The 16,026-nt window shown below is 46.4% G+C and overlaps 1 protein-coding gene across 1 annotated transcript in view; it reads left to right on the forward strand.

Moving 5' to 3' along the window:
- Positions 1–16,026, forward strand: part of Baiap2l1 (BAR/IMD domain containing adaptor protein 2 like 1) — a 94,656-nt gene that overhangs the window by 71,117 nt on the left and 7,513 nt on the right. Inside the window, exons 4-12 of the mRNA XM_051162977.1 lie at positions 2,682–2,743; positions 2,845–2,916; positions 3,620–3,757; positions 4,649–4,801; positions 7,223–7,390; positions 8,111–8,258; positions 10,346–10,556; positions 11,337–11,414; positions 14,733–14,925. Coding sequence (XP_051018934.1) covers positions 2,682–2,743; positions 2,845–2,916; positions 3,620–3,757; positions 4,649–4,801; positions 7,223–7,390; positions 8,111–8,258; positions 10,346–10,556; positions 11,337–11,414; positions 14,733–14,925 — 1,223 coding nt within the window. The remainder of the gene's footprint in view (positions 1–2,681; positions 2,744–2,844; positions 2,917–3,619; positions 3,758–4,648; positions 4,802–7,222; positions 7,391–8,110; positions 8,259–10,345; positions 10,557–11,336; positions 11,415–14,732; positions 14,926–16,026) is intronic.

A 16,026-nucleotide genomic window follows, 5' to 3' on the forward strand; every position in this document is an offset into this window, starting at 1 on the left:
ACAATCATGGCTAAGGTGTGTTTCAGTCAGTCTTTAAAACCAAGGACTCAGGGGTTACCACTGGGAGGCCGGCTTCGGAATTCCACACACCACGAGGGACAAGAATAAATAGGTCAGGGGTTCCCGTCCTACCACTGTGAATAGCCCATTTCATTGAACCTGTCTGCGGTGGCAGAAACCACACAGCAGTATGGACAGTGGGGAACCCATGGGAGGTGGGCGGGACTGGCAAGGCAGAGTACGGGAGTTCAGAGCTGTGCTTAGCATACTGCACATTGCTCTGAGACCCACATTTGAGTGGGGCTGCGGAAACACAGTTCAAAAAGGGTCATGTTAGAAAGAAATGTGACCACTTTGCTTTATAACAGAATTCTTCTGATGGGTTTCAGCCAAAATATTTTTAGATTTCCCCCCACTAAAAAGATCTTACTTGCCAAGAACTGAGTGCTTAGTTTTCAGATAATTGAAGTGTACTTTGTTTGTTTTTTTAATCTCCAACTAGGAATTGTTTACAGTTCAAAATAGATATAAACGTAACTCTGAATGTCTCAGTTTCTGAAATGACATAGTAATTTAGTTATACTCATGGCCAGGTTGCAGGCTTCTCTTGGTTTTTTTTTTTTTTAATAAGTAAATAAATAAATAAAAGTCTGGGTTTTTTGGGGGGCAGGTTATATTGACTTTTGGAAATTTTCGATAGCATCACCAGGGTGGGAAGCTGATGAACATGGTGCGGGGGGAACAAAACAAGACAAACAAAGAAACCCAAATACTGGGGACTGCACATTGTCTGGACCTTCTTAGAGTCTCAGAGCTTAAGGGATAAAATCCATCCCTGTTCCTGATGGCCTAGGACTCCTCCAGGTATGTTTGATAGGCGATTCTCTGTGCCCACCACACCCAGGGTTTAGACAGCACTGGTCCATGGTAGCCTTCAGCTTGTAGCCCATGAGTCTGTTTATCTGGGACACTGTGGGGAGAACAGGGAGGCTGCCTGCTCTTTGCTTTTAGAAAGACCTGTGGCACCATGTAAAGTTGACCCAAAAGAGAACACAGCCCAGAGACATAAGAGCACAAGCCAGCCAGGAACAAAGTAGAGGAGCTTCTCCTGAGAGACCTAGCCAGTGCCCAGTACATGACTTTTCATCATGGGTGTGACACATAGGTGAGAGGTCTCCCACCATGAACTGGCTGGCTGGGGTTAGGTGAGATTAGGAGGCCCAGTGCCGGTGAGCTCACTCTTACACATGGAACACCCAAGACTGGATTTCTGAGATGTAAGATGAGAGAGGAGCAGGGCTGGCCTGGCAAGTCTGAGAGGCAGATGGCTGCACATGCTCCTGAAAGTGTGCCCAAATCACTCGTGCACTAGTGACAGCTGAAGCCATGGGCTCTGTGCTCATTTTCTCCTTTCCCTCATTCTACCAAGGTCTAAGTGTGCCATCCGTTCTCATCCACAGCTGTTCAGCTTGCCATAAACATTCCTTGGGTCTAGCTGCTGACCTAAAAGCAATCCACCAGTACATTTTATTGTGGTTTCATATGGCAGTGGCAGTCATTCCAAATGATTCCTGTTTTCACACACACACACACACACACACACACACACACACACACACACACACACACACACATTTTTAATTTTTTGGTTTTTCAAGACAGGGTTTCTCTGTGTAGCCTTGGCTGTCCTGGAACTCACTCTGTAGATCAGGCTGGCCTCGAACTCATAGTGATCTGCCTGCCTCTGCCTCCCGAGTGCTGGGATTAAAGGCATGCCCCACCACGCCCGGCCTTTCCTACTTATATTAACAAGACCTGTGTGGTTTCTGAGGCAGGTAGGTTGACAGAGAGGATCGTGTCTGCCTTTATCAGAGGAAAAGCTTTAGCACGTGCCCCAACCATAAGACAGCTGGCCTTGCAGACCAAGTGCTCGCCCTGCTGCTTTCTGGAGGAAGGAACCTCTGTTTCAGAGACTCTGTGTCATCCCAGGAGATCTGAGGCAGAACACTGCCGCTGCTATGTTCCCCTGATGCTGCTGATACTTTCCACAACAAATATATGAGCTAAAAATGAGAAAAAGAGGATGCTTTTTCTCTGATTATCAGATAATCAGATTACTTTGGGGATTAGATAAAAATAAATCCTCTGTTCCTATAATTAGTTACTGTGATGACTGAGCTAATCTTTTGTAAGATAATTTCAAAGTTAAATCACAGGGCAGGAGAAATGGCTCAGTCAGTAAGAGCGAATACAGGCACTACCTTTTCGAGAACATGAGTTTTTCTTAGTACCAGCCCATGACCACCTGTAACTACAGATCTGACACCTTCCAGCCTCCACAGGTGCGCACGCACGCACACACACAGAGCACACATTTACAAGAACACATAAAACCAAAATCGGTTTTGGAAAGTTAAATCAGGTATATAGGACTTGGCTGAGGGAACGTGTAAAATAGAAAGACAAGGGTGACTCCAAGAACAGAGTAGGTGTCCTTAGGCCAAGAGGACATTAGATAGTTCACATGTCCCCCTGCGCCTTCCCTGAGGATCCATCTGACACTGCAAAGGTCTTGGGTTTAGTATTTGAAGTCCCCAAGGGAAACTTTGTATCATTTGCTCCACCACTACTTTGTTTCTATTTGTGGCGTCTTCCCCTTATGTGTCCGGCTTTGTTCGCAGGCCATGTCCTCATAGAGATTTCCAGCACCCACAAGAAGCTCAATGAGACGCTTGAGGAAAACGTAAGCAGACAATCATTATGTTTTAAGAATGTATTTTATATACTATTGCCTAAAACTCCAATACTATATACATTTTTACATTTTTTTTTTTTTGTCAATAGTTTAAAAAATTCCATAAAGAGATTATCCATGAGCTAGAGAAGAAGACGGAACTTGACGTCAAGTATATGAATGTGAGTGCACTCTTCATCCACCCTGGCCCGGGAGAGCATGTGTGCGCATGGTGTGTGTGAGTGTGGGAGAGTGAGTGTGTGTGTGTGTGTGTGTGTGAGAGAGAGAGAGAGAGAGAGAGAGAGAGAGAGAGAGAGAGAGAGAGAGTGTGTGTGTGTGTGTGTGTGTGTGTGTGTGTGTTAGAGTGCATGTGTGTGTGTGGCTGGGGATGGAACCGGGGCCTGATGTATGCTAGGCAGGCACTCTACCACTGAGCTACTTCCCTAGCCCTTTAGTACTGTTTGTATATTCACCAAAGCACTACCTGGTGTCTAAAAACCTTTGAGAAAAAAGAGAATTAAAAAGAAAAGAGATATTTATCTTTAGAGAGCTGGTCATAAGTAGAAATATTAGAACTAACAACTCCTAAGAATTCAGGTTGGGTGGAGGGGATCTTCTGGGGTATAGATGGGAAAATGGTATGGACTGGCACTGTTTATGTTTGTTTGGAGGGTTGTTGGTTGGTTTGTTTGAGACGGGGTTTCTCTGTGCAGTCCTGGCTGTCCTGGACTCACTTTGTAGACCAGGCTGGCCTCTAACTCACAGTGATCCACCTGCCTCCCGAGTGCTGGGATTACAGACGTGTGCCACCGTGCCCCAGTGTGAGCAAAAGTGAGTACATGGCAGCTTGTACAGTGCCCCAGAAAAACAACATTTAACTTACAGGCTACTCTTAAAAGATACCAAGCAGAACACAGGAATAAATTAGATTCTTTGGAGAAATCTCAAGCAGAGTTGAAGAAGATCAGAAGAAAAAGTCAAGGAGGACGAAATGCACTCAAATATGAACACAAAGAAATTGAGGTGAGCTTTTCAGCAATATTTTTCTTTGTCAGTCATGTATGTACAGTTTAAGGGGAGGCTCACCTCAGTCAGCTGTACCGTATCAGCTCCTTTCTGTGCTACTGCTGAGGTGAAATCTAAGCATTCCAAGCTGAGCATGGCAGCACGTGCCAGTAATTCCAGCTCTCTTAAGGCTGAGATGTAAAGGTCATAAGTTCTAGGCTAGCCTGTGCTACATAATAAGATCCTGTCTCAAAAAGAAAAGAAAACAAAGGTTTCCAGAGTTTCCAGAGCAGGATTTTCCAGAGTTACGGTAACAGCACACGGTGCTTACTGCCACCTCCCCTTAGTTCAGGGAAAAGAAGGAGACCTTTGTGTTTTGCATGAGTCTTCCCTCCTGTTTGTTTGAGATAGGATCTCACTGTGTGGGCCTGGCTAGCCTGAAACTCTCTGTGTAAACCAGCCTGGCCTAGAACTCACAGAGATCTGCCTGTTTCTGCCTCTCAAGTACCACTGTTAAAGGTGTGCACCACCACACTTGGCCCGACTGTACTCATTTTACCATGAGAGAATGCGGCTCAGGTTAAGACCTAAGATTGGTACCTGGAACTGTGATCAAACCTGAAACTTTCTAGTCCCAGTGTATTTTGCAGTAGAGGAGAGTCATCCCTAGAGAACAGAGTTGCGTTATGACAGCTGCTCAGAGGTCACCTTCTCTGCATATGAGTCAGCGACTTAAGGATGACGGTGTCTGCTCGGGCCAGGTTACAAGTCTTCTGTCCAGTGTTTATCTGCATTAAGAGTCACTCCATAATCAAGCTAAGCTGGGTATGAAGATGGCAGGTGGTAGGTGTCGTGCCGTGCGGCCATCGGATGCCTCCCGTCACACTTCTTAACCATTCGTTTTCACAGTATGTGGAGACGGTTACTTCTCGCCAGAGTGAAATCCAGAAGTTCATTGCAGATGGCTGCAAAGAAGCCCTGCTTGAGGAAAAGAGGCGCTTCTGCTTCCTGGTGGACAAGCACTGTAGCTTTGCCCATCACATACACCGCTATCACCTGCAGGTGAGCGCGCGGCACATGGCACCGGGGGTGGTGAGAGCTTTAGCTTGTGCTGCTCCCTTCAGATTTGCACAGTATAGAGCACTGGGATTTTACAGAAATACAGGTGGAATGGAGGATCAAATGCCCACTGTCATTAATTTAATAGTTTATCTGAATTTAAAATCCCTTGTTTGTTTGTTTGTTTGTTTGTTTGTTTTTTAAAAAGACACATTTGGGGCTGCAGTTGTGACTCGGCTGATAGAGTGCTTGCCCAGCATGCCCTGGATTTGATCCCTAGCACTATAGAAACTGGATATGGTGGCGAACACCAGCAATCCCCAGGAAGTGAGGCCAGGAGGATCAGAAGATCAAAGTCAGCCTAAGCTACATAGTGAGTTTGAGGCCAACCTGGGCTGTGTCTCAAAAAACAAAACAAAAAGACACAGTCAGCTTTGTATAGACTCCTGGGCGTCACTGCCTTGACTAGGCCCAGTCTCTGGGTGGTTCTAGACGATCATGGATCTGTAGCACTGGCTGCCCTAGCCAAGGCGGTAGACACCCCCCACCTCCCATTCACACCCATCGAGGATTGAGTTTTGTTACTTTCTACTCTTGTTTGCCCTGCTCACTCATGATCACCTCAACCAAATGGCTGGCTTAGCTCCCTCCTCCTAACAGATGCAGCTGTGAGGTTAGAGCCCAGGAGCAATTACACGGCGTGTTAAATTTCCCTTCCCCCCCCCCTTTTTTTTTTTTGTCCTTTTAATGCTCTTGGGCCTATGTAAGCATCCCACACTAGCATGACTGAGGTCCAGCATTCACTGTTGTTCATGAGCAAGTGATTTAAGGGCGTGTTCTGAAATAGGAGAAGTTCCAAAAGAGCTAGACTGTAAGCCAGCTCTTTCTCAAGGGGAGAAAAACCTGCCCTTGTGGGTGCATGTGTCACAAATGCGACAGGAGTTGTGTAACTTGAAGGATATGCAGCTTCCTAATTCAAATACTTAAGATCTAAAATGGTTATTTAAAAAAAAAAAAAAAAAGGATTGCCGTCCTTGGTGCTCAGTTTTGTGTCTACCCTAGTGTAGATGCATGTGTAGATGCCTACAGTACATGTACAGGGATTAGAACAGTGCTGACTGGGGTTAGAAGCATGCGTGCTTCCATGATAGAGACCTCCTGCTGTGGCAGAGTGACAGGGTCACAGCTGCGGGGAGATAGAAGCAACTGAGATTCCATCCTATGGCAGTGCCCGCACTGTGCCAGGAGGTAACCTGGGCTATTTTTAGAATGCTCTAGTTACTGACAAGGTCTTTCTTAGATCCAGCCTTGGGTCCCAGTAGTATTTTGTAGAGCAGTATAGACCAATCCTGCTTCTTTTTGTACCAGAAGCATCTTCAGCTCTCTGAAAGCTGCCCCTGTTGCAGTCACAGCATCCTGGTCCTTCCTCTAGCCAGCGTTAGCAAGTAGTCCTCTGTGTGCCACTCCCCAGCTTGTCAGGGTCACAAGTATTGCGAGTTTGAAAAAGAATAAGTAATGTTGTTGCCATGCAAATTAGCTTCAGAGAGGGAGCCCTACTTCCGTTTCCAACCAGAGTTCTGCCCTGGAAAGGGGGTTTATGGGAAGGTTTTGGGAGCCTCTGAGAGACCCACTGCAGGAGTAGAGCCAGAGAGGCTCATGGGAGCAGGACCGGCCCCTCAGCTTCAGCCTCCAGAGTTTCAGTGTCTCACTCTGCCCTTTTGTGTCTCCTGTGCTGCCAGCCAACTACTGTGCTGAGCCTTTAGGCTGTGACAGAAGGCTCCCTTAGCACACACACCCCCGCCTGCCCCCTCCCGCCCCACCTCTCCACCTGTAGGCTCTTTCCCACAGGTGGACTTCCTGGAACACAGATTCATTTGCCTAACACTTTCAGTCTTGAGCCTCTTACCACAATAGAGGTTGGTTTTAGAAGTACTGTTGAGAGATGGTGATTGTCATTTCTAGGGACATCTGGAAAATGAAACAATCATAGCGGTTGCTTATCTCCTCTTCGCTTTTAGCTTTTGAATGGTTTTTGCTTGTTTTTGTTGTTGTTTTGTTTTTTGTTTTTGTTTTTGAGATGTACACGAGCATGCACACATCTCATGCATACTAAACATGTATTCTGCCTCTGAGCTACTCCCAGCCCCAGCAGATTCTTAATCATTTATGGTCCGGTGTTAGCTGGATGTTCTGTATTCACGCTGAGGAAGCAGGTAAGTTCCGCTAGGTCCTGAGTCTGCCTCTTCAGCAGCTGAGACACAGTAGATGTTCGTGGTTCCTTAAGCTGCTCACTCAATGAGACTCTGAGCCCCCATGCTCGGATAAATCCATAATTTATCAATAGAGATGCTGTCTGAAGCGGCTTTCATCAGCTCTTCAAACAGTGTGCCTTTGTCTTTAATTTTGTTTCTTCTGGATTTACAGTCTGCAGAATTACTTAATTCCAAGCTTCCCCGGTGGCAGGAAACCTGTTGTGATGCCACAAAAGTACCAGAGAAAATCATGAACATGATAGAAGAGATAAAGACGCCCATGTCTACCCCAGTGTCCGGCACGCCACAGCCGTCACCCATGATCGAAAGAAGCAAGATGGTAGGAATCGGTCCCCTTCTGCATGTGTCCTGACTGCGGGCCAGGCCTGGCTTTGGTGATAGACACCAGGAGCCCTCCCTTCCTAGTCCTAGACTTGTTTCCTGTCCTTTCCCCCTCTTCCTGCAGAACTAGAATTGACTGTGCAAATGTTTGAGAGAACAGACTAGAAAACACTGGTGCCATTCAGTACCTGGAAGACTGCAGCCAGAGGGTCATAAGTTTGAGGCCAGCCTAGACTACATAGGAAGACCTTTTTCCAAAAGAGAAAGAAAAGAAATGATATGTCTGAGAATTGCTTCAAAAATAATGCAGGCCTGGTTTGGGAATCTGGGTGAAGGCGTATATGAAAGAAGATTAGCCATACATTGATTGTCATCAAAGCTGTGTGCTAAACAAGTTAATATAATACATTCAAAATTCTTTCCAAAAAATGGTTTTGAATGTAGACTCCCATAGCCAAGTAGCACTTAAGAGGGAGCCTGCCTAGACAGCGGTAATCCCAGCACTTGGGAGGCAGAGGCAGCAGCCCTCTCTGAGTTTGAGTACGGCCTGGTCTACACAGAGAGTTCCAGGACTACACAGTAAGAGTCCTTTTCTAAATAAATGAATACTTTTGAAATATTCACAACTAAGTAAGTGCAGTTTCTGCCATATGATAAAAAGCAATCTTGGAAATTTGTATTATTCTAATATTAGACTAATAATGATTTGTTTCTCCAGATTGGGAAAGACTATGACACCCTTTCTAAACATGTACCAAAGATGCCCCCAGCTCCTTCAGTCAAAGCCTATACCAGTCCTTTGATTGATATGTTCAATAACCCAGCAACAGCTGCACAGAGTTCAGAGAAAACAAACAACTCAACAAGTAAGAGATTTAGTTTGATTTCTTTTATGGAAATGTATTAAGTTGTTCTATTTAATTTTTTAAAGGCTTGTTTTTATTTATGTGTATGTGTGTGGTGTTAATGTGTGCCTCGTGTGTGCTAGTGTTCTTGGAAGCCAGGAGAAGGTGTTAGAGCCCCTGGAGATGGAGTTACAGGTGACTGTGAGCCACTCAGTATGGATGCTGAGGACCAAATCCAGGTCCTTTACCAAAAGAGGAAGTACTCTGAACCTCAGAGCCATCTCTCCAGCTCCCTTTTTACAATTTAAAAAATAATTTGTCAGACCGGAGACATGGTGCCAGCTTGTTGCTGCTGCTGCTGCTGCTGCTGCTGCTGCTGCTGCTGTTTTGGTAAATGTATTATGTGGGAAAGGTAGGCGCACAGGTATAGTGGATGCATACGTACAGCCCTGGCCTTTAATAGCTCATACCTCAAAGAAGAAAGGCTGGAGCTGAGATTGTAGCTCCATAGTAGAACATTTGTCTAGCACATGTGAAGCCCTGGGGGGTGGCGGGGAAGTGGCAGGGGAGAGAGTGAGGGGGAGGGACTATATAAGGTCTGGTCTAAACCATAACACATTTGATAAGTGACATGTTTCTGTAGCCCTAATCTACCTACTGGTAGATGACTACAAAGTAAATATTTTGTTGAGAAGTATTTTAAGTTTTTTTTTTTTTTAGGTTTTTTGAGACAGGGTTTCTCTGTGTAACAGTTCTGGCTATCCTGGACTCACTTTGTAGACCAGGCTGGCCTCAAACTCACAGCAATCCACCTGCCTCTGCCTCCCGAGTGCTGGGATTAAAAGCATGCGCCACCACGCCTGGCAAGATTTTTTTTTTTATCATGTGCCAGTGTGGGGGTATATGCACATGAGCACAGTGCCTTATGGAGGCCAGTAGAGGCAGTTGTGAACTGCTTGCCGTGGATGCTTGGGACCTAACTCAAATCCTCTACAAGTTTAATACCTGCTCCTAACCACTGGGCTATCTCTCCAGCCTGAGAGGTGTTGTATTTAAAAATAAATAGGATAGAATGTGATAAATTAGCTTCACATAGTGTTCCGTATCTGATAGTTCCTTCAGTACAAATCTGGTGTTTTGTGCCCTGGAGAGAACCCATGGATCATAGCATTCAGCTGTAGGGGGAGATGAGACATTGTGACAAGAGATTTCTATAAAGACAGCCAGGATTGCTCAGCAAGGGAAAAGAATAGCTTATAGTTATTTGCTTTTGAAGAAAGGTAAAGTATGTAATAATATTCAAATAACTCTGGTTCTTTCTGGTAAAAGCAAAGTGAAAATTTCTGGTAGATTCAGTATTTGAAGTAATTAGAGACATGTTAAGGAATGACAAAGCTTGTAATTGTTATGAAGTGCAGTAATAAAGTAGGTATCTTAAAGCCCCATGCCAGTTTCCTATTTCCTGGAATGGCACATATCAGCTTGTGTCTAAACTATAGTGGCATAATGTAGGCCCGAGTGTAGGGCCTGTGGACTCAGCTGTACCCAATGGATACAGCTGCTGTGGTCTGGACCAGCCTTGGAATTCTTTTGGGCTCAGTCCCCTGTCTGTCAGTGTCAGCATCATGGGGCCTTCCCCTGGAGGCTGGCTGGTGGCTGTGTAGTGCTGAGGTTCTGGGCAAACAGGTACCTAATAAGTTCTCAGCAAAGGAAACTCCAGAGCTCCCACACTGAGGTGAGAAGCCACAGCGCCAGCGTTTCCAGCTGACTCCTTTTTCTTGTAACACCAGAGAAAGGCAGTGGGTCTAAGCTGTTGCCTCAGCTGCCTCCATGCTCCAAACTGAAAGAGCAACAAAATGTAGACACTTCACCTGTGAAGGGAACGGCCTGGCTGCCATGGTGTAGGTGAGGCTGGGCGTCTCTCACAGGCGCTCTTAGCTGCAGGGCTCCCCTGCCCTCTGTGACTGATAACCTCCAGGCTGAGGCATGTCGGTCCCCTCCTCACGGGCAACGTGGAAGGTCTGGAAGCAGGCCTCCATAAAAGGGTTGTGGAACTCGCCTGCTGGGCATCTTTTGAATCCTGACGAGCATTCCCTTGCCCACTTCAGCAGACACGTCGGAAGACCCCAGTTTGCAGAGATCAGTGTCTGTCGCAACTGGACTGAACCTGATGAAGAGGCAGAAAGTGAAGACCATCTTCCCTCACACTGCCGGCAACAATAAGACCTTGCTCAGCTTTGCCCAGGGGGACATCATCACATTGCTCATCCCTGAGGAGAAGGACGGCTGGCTCTATGGGGAGCATGACACCTCCAAAGCGTAAGTGGGCACGAACTAACCCGCATCAAATGGCCCTCACCTCAGAGAGCTGCTGCCTTTCCTGTAGACTACAAGTTGACTGTGGGTTAGGAACCCTTTATACTTTGGGTTTTTTGTTTTTGTTTTTTTTTTTTTTTTGGTTTGTTTTTTTGTTGTTGTCCTTTTGTTTGTTTGTTTTCCCGACACAGGAATAACCCTCACTGTCCTGGACTTACTTTGTAGACCAGGCTGGCCTCGAACTCACAGCAATCTGCCTGCCTCAGCCTCCCGAGTGCTGGGATCACAGGCCTGAGCCACTGCGCCAGGTGCCCTTTATACTTCCTTATTTTGGGGCAGCTGCTGTTATTACACCCGGAGCAGTTTTGTGCATGTACATAGGTGAACTTGGTACAAGAATAGATATTATCGGATCATAGTATGTCACTGGTGGCAAAAGGCTTAAATGTTATTAATGCTTATTGTGCATGTAAATACATGTATGTGTATGCCATGTGGGGGTAGAAGGACAACTCCCAGGGTCTGTTCTCTCCTTCCAGCGTGTTGATTCCCAAGATCATCAAGGTATTATTGGGAGGTGTGTGTGTGTGTGTGTGTGTGTGTGTGTGTGTGTGTGTGTGTGTGTGTGTGTGTGATACCTGAGAAAGCCTGCTTTTCATTCAGCCCCTTTGTGACTGGCTAGCCTGCCTGAGCTGTCATCAGGGTATCCCCAAGTGTGAGTACTGCTTATGTGCCTACCTCGGGTATCACAGATGGGTCTGTCTTCTTTATCTTCACCTTCAGGAGGGGCTGGTTCCCCTCATCATATACGAAGTTGCTGGAAGAACATACGAAGGAAGCAAAGTCTATCCCTACACCAAGGTAGGTCATGTGGCCCAGCTCTGCCAGCCACTGAAACCTTGCCTTGACCCTAATGTCCTCAGACAACATTAGAGTTACAGTGCAGATATGCAGCCACCCTGGGATTAGCGTTCGACACTTGTGTGATGGGAGCCGATGGCTGCTCCTCTGGTTTCTGTGGACCATGAGCTTCCCTGGCTGCTATGGCAAAGCCTGGCCCGGCCCACCAACTCCTCACCCCTCCCTGTGCCCACCAGTTGCAGTACTAAATCCACAGCACACATTCGCTGCTTCTTATCAGCAGCCGTGACCCTGTGCAACCCTCTGCTGGAATGTTCTCCCACCTTGAGTTCTTGGCCTAGTGCTGTGTGTGTCCCCTGTTGAATGTCCTTCCTTGGTGCATCCTTTTTCTCTTCGCCACATAGACATTTGTGCTTCCCAGGGTCCAGCCTCCGTCCTCATCTACCTTTTTTTTTTTTTTTTTTAACATTTTATTTATTTATTTCGGTGGGGGAGAGAGCAGATGCCACAGCACACGTGCAGAAGAAGTCAGAAGACAACCTGCAGGAATCTTTCCTTCCATCATGTGGGCTCCTGGGCTCAAACTCAAGTTATCAGGCTTGGCAGCAGGAGCTCTTTCCCACTGAGCAACTCACCAGCTATATTCATTTACCTTTATACTTGCAACTACACCAGGAGACCTCCTACATGCTGGTGGCCCCCAGTTCTTCAGTCCAGTCTAGGTTGTGACAATAAAAAATAGCCACCCTGGAAAGATGGGTCAGGGTTTAAGAATGCATTCCGCTATTGCAGAGCACCCAAGTTCAGTGCTCTCAGTCAGGTGGCTCACAACTGGTAAAACATACATTCCAAATCTTAAAAAAGAAAAAAACCAGCATATATGTATATACATATACAATATTTACATATGTGTACATATACATATATGTTGTTTTAAATGAAAATCCCAATCATTCTATTTTACCAATAGAGACTCAGGAGCCAGATGCTGAGGTGAAATTAGCTCAGAGAGGCAGAGAGAAAGAACCCAGCTGATCTTCCTACTCAACTCCCGTCCCAATGGAGAAGGCCTAAAAGCTTAGCTGACAGACCAGGAGGAAAAGGCCAAACGAGAACAAGGTCAAAGGCTTGCTAGCTCAAAGCTTAAAATGCCAAAGGCCAAGGAGCTGAGGAGCTCAAGAGCTGAAGAGGTGAAAACTAAAAGCCAGGCTGGAGAGATGGCTCAGCGGTTAAGGGCATTGCCTGCTCTTCCCGAGATCCTGAGTTCAATTCCTTGCAACTACATGGTGGCTCACAACCATCTATAATGTGATCTGATGCCCTCTTCTGGCCTGCAGATGTACATGCAGATATAGCACATGTAAAATAAAATAAATAAATCTTGCCTGGGCAGTGGTGGTGCATGCCTGTAATCCCAGCACTCAGGAGGCAGAGGCAGGCGGATCTCTGTGAATTCGAGACCAGCCTGGTCTACAAAGTGAGCCCAGGAAAGCCAAGGCTACACAGAGAAAGCCTGTCTCAAAAAAGCAAAACAAAAGGCCCAAGAGCTAAAGAGCGTCTTCTACACACTGTGTTAAATACCCAACTTAAAGTCCCTCCTGCTCTTTAAAACCTGTCAGCTGGCTTTGTGCTCCACCTCTTGACGTAGGGCTAACTTTATAAACTCTGTATACAGAAAGCTCTTGGATTAAAGGTGTGTGGTAGGGCTCAGCTGTACCAAACAAAGTACGGTTTTTTTTTTTTTTTTAAAAGAGATTTATTTATTATTATGTATACAATGGTCTGTCTGCATGTACACCTGCAGGCCAGAGGAGGGCATCAGATCATATTATAGATGGTTGTGAGCCACCATGTGGTTACTGGGAATTGAACTCAGGACCTCTGGAAAGAGCAGTCAGTGCTCTTAATCTCTGAGCCATCTCTCCAGCCCCCAAAGCACAGGTTTTTACAGTTCACAATCTGAGAGATCACAATAGGATCAAATATCCTGCAAAACACACCACACACACACACACACACACACACACACACACACACACACATCTTAGAGATAGTCCCAAATACTTTAAATTGCAATCTTATAAGATAGGGCTCTACTTTAAAACTGAGGAACAGGAAATTTTAAGAACTTGCTCACCAGATGTAGTGGTGCATGCCTTTAATTCCAGCACTAGAGAGGCAGAGGTAGACAGATCTCTGTGAGTCTGAGGCCAGCCTTGTCTATAGAGTGAATTCCAGGACAGCCAGGGCTACATAGTGAGGCCCTGTCTCAAAAAAACAAAAACAAAAAAACCCAGACTGGAACTCAGTCATAACCTGTCCGGGCTGAAGTAGATATTTATGGTCTTAGGTGTTTCTAGCTGGCTGCCCAATGGACCCTCAGGAATAACAAGTCCACACTGAACTGGCCATCTTTACCATAAACTCCCTCATGCATACTACTCTCTGACCTTTGGACCCTCAAATGCCATGCTCAGCATCCCTCAGGCTCTCTCCTCAGAAAGTATCTTCATGTGTTCCTTTCTTTTCTTTTTTTTTTTTTTTTTTTTTTTTTTTTTTTTTTTTTAAATCCCAGGTGCCAAATCATCCAGGCATTTGTTTTAAGATTTATTTAAGTATACAGTGTTTCACCTGCATTTACACCTGCACACCGGAAGAGGGCACCAACTCTCATTACAGATGGTTGTGAGCCACCATGTAGCTGCTGGGAATTGAACTCAGGACCTTTGGAAGAGCAGGCAGTGCTCTTAACCTCTGAGCCATCTCTCCAGACCCCCATCTGTTCCTTTTCTAGCAAAGTCTAAACATGCTGTTGTATCAAGAAGGAAAAACTGACTACTGGGGGAGTGGGTAGGAGTTGTTTTTTGAGACAGAGTCTCAATAAATAGCAAAAGGTAAACACAAATGTATATAAGCACACACACTTGAGCATAATAAACTACTATGCATGTGTGTAGTGCCATGCTATAACCCACCCTCCCTCACCTGTTTCTTTCATGTGTGTGGTTGTTTTGATTTCATGTGTGTGTGTGCACCACATGCATGCACAGTGCCTTCAGAGGCTAGAAGAGGGCATCCCTGGACATGGACATATAGATAGATAGTTGAGATCCATCATGTGGATGCCGGGAATCCAGTGGGGGCCTCTGGAAGGGCAGCCTGTGCTCTTAACTGCTGAGCCGTCTCTCCAGCCCCACTTCATCTTTTTCTGTCAAGTCACTGTCTGTCACCCTCGCCCTTGGCCATGGGATGTTTGGGGTTTGGGAGTCCAGGTGGTATGGCCTTGTCTGACCTGGCTCCCTAACTTTTGGCTTTGAGCCCTGCCCCAGTGAGAAGCATCAGTACCGTGGACCTGACTGAGAAGAGCAGCGTGGTCATCCCTCCTCCTGACTACCTGGATTGCCTGTCCATGGGAGCCACGTCAGACAAGAGGCCAGATGCTCCCAAGATGACTTCTACTTCTACCTTCAAAGCCCCAGTGTCCAGACCAGAAGCCACAGCCACATCTCCCGTGAGTGCTGACGAGAGGCCGTAGCTGGAGGGGCGGGCTCTGTTCACAGCTGACTGGGGATGTGGCCACTGGGTTCTCTTCGCAGACACACACTCTCCCCAGCTCCTCAGCTCTAAGCCCCTTTCCTTTTTACTTTACCTTGTGTAGGACAGTTGACACCATTAGTTTTCTAGGTCTTGTTGGAACTTTCATGTCTCCTTGATTTTTTGTCTTAGTCTTTTATGCTTTTAATGCTCTTCCTCTGCATTTTGTTCCTCTTCTGAAAAGGGAGGGGGGACTGAGCTTAAAAAAACGGGGACTTTGTGCCAGCCAAAGTGCAAACATTGTCTTTAGTCGTAAACCACCCTAAGAAGGAAAGTGGAGAGCTTGGGCTCCTAGCCGCCTCCTTGCCCTTGGCAACTGCAGGGGAAGTGTCTACAGTCCCCCCCACCCCGACTCCCGGCACGCTGGGACTAGTGAGGCCGCAGCTTCCTTGCAACTTAGACCATAGTGAATGGAAACAGATAATAAACCAAAGAGGATAAAAGCCATGCTAAGAATGAAAACCAGGAAGGTACTAATGAACAGGGTGACATCCCGGGTGGGCGTGGCAGGTTAGATTTCTTTAAAGTCCAGCATCACACGACGCCCTGAGAAAGGGGAAGAAAGAAAGCCATTCTGAGTGGGGGCTGCACCAAGGCCTCCAGGGCTCCCACTGAGAGCAGCATGCTGGCTGGAGAGAGTCAGGCCTCGCTGGGTCTAGGCTGAAGGGAGGGGCAGGACTCCCTTGTTGAGCTTGTTAAAGCAAGGGCAGCCTCCTAGACTTGTTCCTGCATCAAGAGTTGGCCTTCTGTCCCGAAGGACAGTGGGCATCATAGAGCAACAACATAAGTGGCTGTGGTCTCTCTGAAGTGACATTCAAGCTGTGACAGGAAAGAGCCACTGTGCAAAAGTCCCTCGGTGACGTTTATGAGGCAGAGAGCAGAAAGTTAAACGTTGTGTGTGATGCATGCACACAGGGAATGGAGCTAGGAGACATCTTGCTGTAGGTCAGGGGGACTTCCTCCTGATTTTATCTTCAGTGAGGACAGAAGAGGAGAAGATAGAGAAAAGGAAAATGGC

Source organism: Acomys russatus, chromosome 19, assembly GCF_903995435.1.
Source record: "Acomys russatus chromosome 19, mAcoRus1.1, whole genome shotgun sequence".
Lineage (NCBI taxonomy): Eukaryota > Metazoa > Chordata > Mammalia > Rodentia > Muridae > Acomys > Acomys russatus.